The following is a 3,855-nucleotide window of genomic DNA, read 5'->3' on the forward strand; positions in this document are numbered from 1 at the left end:
GTCACCGTGCTGGCGCTACAATCAGATTTCTTCTTCCTTTTTCGCCGAAAATTTCCATTGTCAAACATCTTCTCACAGTTTGGATCCAGAGTCCAATAATTGCCTTTCCCTGTTAGAACAAGAGCAAAAAAGCATAAATATAACTGTAGCCAACAAAGAGCAGGTTCTCAAGGCTTAGCTTGGCTTGGATTCAGAAAAAGCAGCAGATTGGGCAACACCCTTTAAAAAAAAGGGAGGGAGGGAGGGAGGGAGGAGAGGCTGCTTGTATTCAAATAACCCTGTCCAGGCCCTGTCCAGGTTGCCTTGAGGTAAAAGTGAACTTTTATTTTAACAGTTTGTGCTTATCAGATACATACAAAAAAAAAACAACCTACTTCTCCAACAAAATACTTGACAGACCCCTAATTAGCATCAGGAGAATTTAATGAAACAAAGCAGAATTTGACCTTGGGCAAGTCTGCAGATAGGAAGGAGGGAGGGTATTTGGAAGTGTCCCCCAGCAATTGTTTTATCCACCAAGAAATTGTAAGGAAGAGCCAGTTCATTTCACAGCCAAGGAAAGAACCACAACTGACTACAGGAAAAATGCTCCAGTGTCTTTTACTCAACAGGCAATACTTCTCAGAGCACAGAATTATCATTATCTTTCTTATCACATAACTGTTAAAGGCATAGAATCAAAAACTGGTGAAGTGTGGCTTAGGGAATTATATTTGTGAATATCAAGTCATGTGAATTTGGTAAAGGAGGAAGCAGCTCTGCAGTTTAGTAGTCTCAAGCCATTTTGCCCCAGGGACCCACACTGTCAACCGGCCTTTCCTATGCTGATCTAAAGCCCATCCTTGTTACTGGGACACAATTATGATTAGATGAGTTCAAAGCCACTGAAAGCCACTTGTAAAGACCCTGCCTGGATTTACGGTGAGCAAAACAGAATCAGAATCTGCTCAGAAGATCTTTTGGCTGAAGAGCAAAGTGAGTATTAAGAAAAATTCTTACCTGGATCGTCTTCATCCCGGGGCACCTTCTTGAAGCAGTCGTTGAGGGACAGGTTGTGACGAATGGAGTTCTGCCAGCCAGCCTTGCTTTTATTATAGAAGGGAAAGTTGTCTGCCACATACTGGTAGATCTGACTGAGCGTCAGCCTCTTGTCCGGTGCCCCATGGATGGCCATGGCAATCAGGGCAGAGTAGGAGTAAGGTGGTCTTACCAGCTTCATCAGCTCCTCTTGAGAAGGCATAGGGAGCCAGCCCATGTCATTCCCTGTCAAGCCATGCATGTTGGGCAAGAGCTGCCTTTGCATTCCATAGGATGGTGGGATGTATGGGCTGCCATTGGATCCTGGCAGGTAAGGTGGAGAATTAATGGAAGGTCCGTTTAACCACAAGTAAGGATTGGGTGCAGCAGAGTAATCCCCTGTTTCAAAGTTGGTGGGCCGTTGCGGACTGGGAACGTTCTGTGGGTGGAAGAAATTTTCATAGTAGATGTTCATTTCAGGTGGTTCCTGGCCGATGCTTGGAAATTGCGGGCTGCAGCGTGGAGGTGAGTGTATCTGTGGATCAAATGAGCTCATAATCTAGCTCTGGCAGTAGCCCAAGTTCCAACACACCTGTGTTAGTCCTTTTCCTGAGACAGGTGCATCATCTGTACTAGCTAGCACCAGTACTTATACACCTGTAAATGTTTAGGTTTACTTTCCAAGACTCAGCCTCACGCATCCTGATAGGCTGGAGATCAGGGTGATATCCCTTTTTTGGAATGCTGACAGCTCAAGCCAGTAATAGATGTCACATTAACCAAATTTGAAAGTTACAACTGTTTATCTTTTTTAAATGAATGGAGGAATTTTCCACTAGTATGATTGACAGGAAGAAAGCCGAAAATTACTTGCAGGTAAAACTGATGATCCTGTTCTTCAAATTCAGTTAGACCACAGCAAAGGCAGATTAGAAACTTAATATTTTTTTTCCCAAACTTTAGAGTTGCAAAGGCAGATGAGAAACTTAAAAAAAAAAAAATTACTATTTCCCAGTTCAGGAATCCTCACATTTTACACTATCAAAGCTATTATCTGTGGATTAAGTAGGGAACAAATGTTTTACTTGCTTAGAAGCCATTCAGTGACATAACAAACCTGAGGAGGTGTTTGCTCAGGAAAAAAAAACAAAAAACCTCTCACAATGTTCAAGGAAACTTCTTGTCTGGTGAGAATGCACAAGAATGTAACTCACCGTTTTGTTATTATTATTATTATTTTTGTCATCTTGGCCTGGTCATAGCAGTCAGAGGAAATGACAAAATCTTGAAGCTTATACATTAGGATTAAACAAACAAAGCCTATGTCGGGTACTTTTCAAGTTTACTAGTTTTCATGGTTTAGGAAAATTGACTTTTAAAAAAGAATGTCAAATCAGACTAATGCATATTTACAGTTGCTTCCTTTTAATGGGCACACTGCCTACGTCTTCATCAGATACATGACTCCCAGAAATGTCTCGAGTGCTGTTTTTCAACATGAAGATATAAATGATAAGGAAAGCCACATAACATAGATTCCCTACAGGAAAAAGACAGCTTTCTGTGCAAAACAGAGAACTACGGGAGCAAATATACCGAACTGTGTCTGCAGAATGTATAATTTTATTTGTCATTTAAAGTTCTAAGTTAATGGTAAAAAAAAAATCAGCAGCTATGTTATAATTCTGCATAAGTCTTGCATTATGCGTAGCATATCCAATGCCTTTCTATTACCATTTTCTAAACTTTTTCGGCAGTTAAGAAAAGGGATGCTAGAACGGATTACATATTCAGGAAGAGATGGGGGCCAGGCTTAACAAGAGGGGAAGGAATCAGGAAATAAAAGGAGCTGGGCTACATCACACTCATGATAAAAGTAGGACTGTCTATGTTTGTTTTAAAAACATTAAGTCCATGTTAAGCTTTCCATTTTAATGTCAACACATTCCCCACTGCAAAATGTCAAGAAACCAGCCAGAAGATTTTTACTGAATGTGTCTAAGAAAGGTCCTGAGATCTAGAGTTGCTCACCATGGTGCAACACACACAAATTGGTGAAGCTTTTTTTGTTTATTTATTGCTGTGATAAGTGCTCCTTCTGAGTTTCGGCCTCCCTATATGTTTTTCCCAAGTCTGGTAGCTATGCATTTGAGGGCTCATAAAAACATAAGATAAATAAATGAATACCCCAGTGAAAATATTCTTTGACAGTCTTGAAAGAAAAGAAAATGCTGTTGTTTATTATTTTTTAAAAAATCAGTCAGGGTAATTCTTTCCATTAGGGGGGATTTACAATTTATCCAATCACCCTAAAGATCAAATTTTACATAAATGTGTCTCAGAGGCTCCACCGCAATATAACTCTTTCATCAGGAATAATTGCATCTTTCCTTTTCACCTAAAGTATTGTTTCAAATTCTTCAATCAACATACTTTTAAAAGAAGCCGATACATATTGCCACACGATCAATCCATTTAAGGTCGCAGAAGTATTTTTTTAGGTTCTTCCAAGGAAGTCTATATGCCAGGGGTGTCAAACTTGCAATGTCACGTGATGTGTCACAACGTATTGCGACTTTTTTGTCATTGCCGGCAATGGAGTGGGCGCGGTTTTGCTATGATGCATCTGGCCCGTGGGTCGGCAGTTTGACACCCCTGTTATATGCAGAAACATGTATGAAGACATGTTGTAATGGCCAGATGTATCTGAAAAGTTACTTAACCAAAACAAGGTGATAAAAATACCGATCACCTTACAAAAACATACAAACTGCATAGAGATGCCTCAGTACAGGTAAGATTGACATGATAGGACATGCTAGAGTAATATAGCATTGA

The 3,855-nt window shown here is 40.1% G+C and overlaps 1 protein-coding gene across 1 annotated transcript; it reads right to left on the minus strand.

Annotated features, from left to right (window-relative positions):
- Window positions 1-5: 5 nt before the first annotated feature.
- LOC107301787 (forkhead box protein I1-ema-like) lies at window positions 6-1,804 on the minus strand (the record flags this gene model as incomplete). The annotated part of the gene is made up of 2 exons (XM_015830968.1): window positions 1,000-1,804; window positions 6-109 (listed from the first exon to the last, which is right to left on the minus strand). Coding segments are annotated over exons 1-2 (678 nt in total), but the record flags the coding sequence as incomplete, so codon positions are not given.
- Between the last annotated feature and the right edge of the window lie 2,051 nt (window positions 1,805-3,855).

This window comes from Protobothrops mucrosquamatus, unplaced genomic scaffold, assembly GCF_001527695.2.
Source record: "Protobothrops mucrosquamatus isolate PMUCROS unplaced genomic scaffold, P.Mucros_1.0 scaffold16619, whole genome shotgun sequence".
Taxonomy (NCBI): domain Eukaryota; kingdom Metazoa; phylum Chordata; class Lepidosauria; order Squamata; family Viperidae; genus Protobothrops; species Protobothrops mucrosquamatus.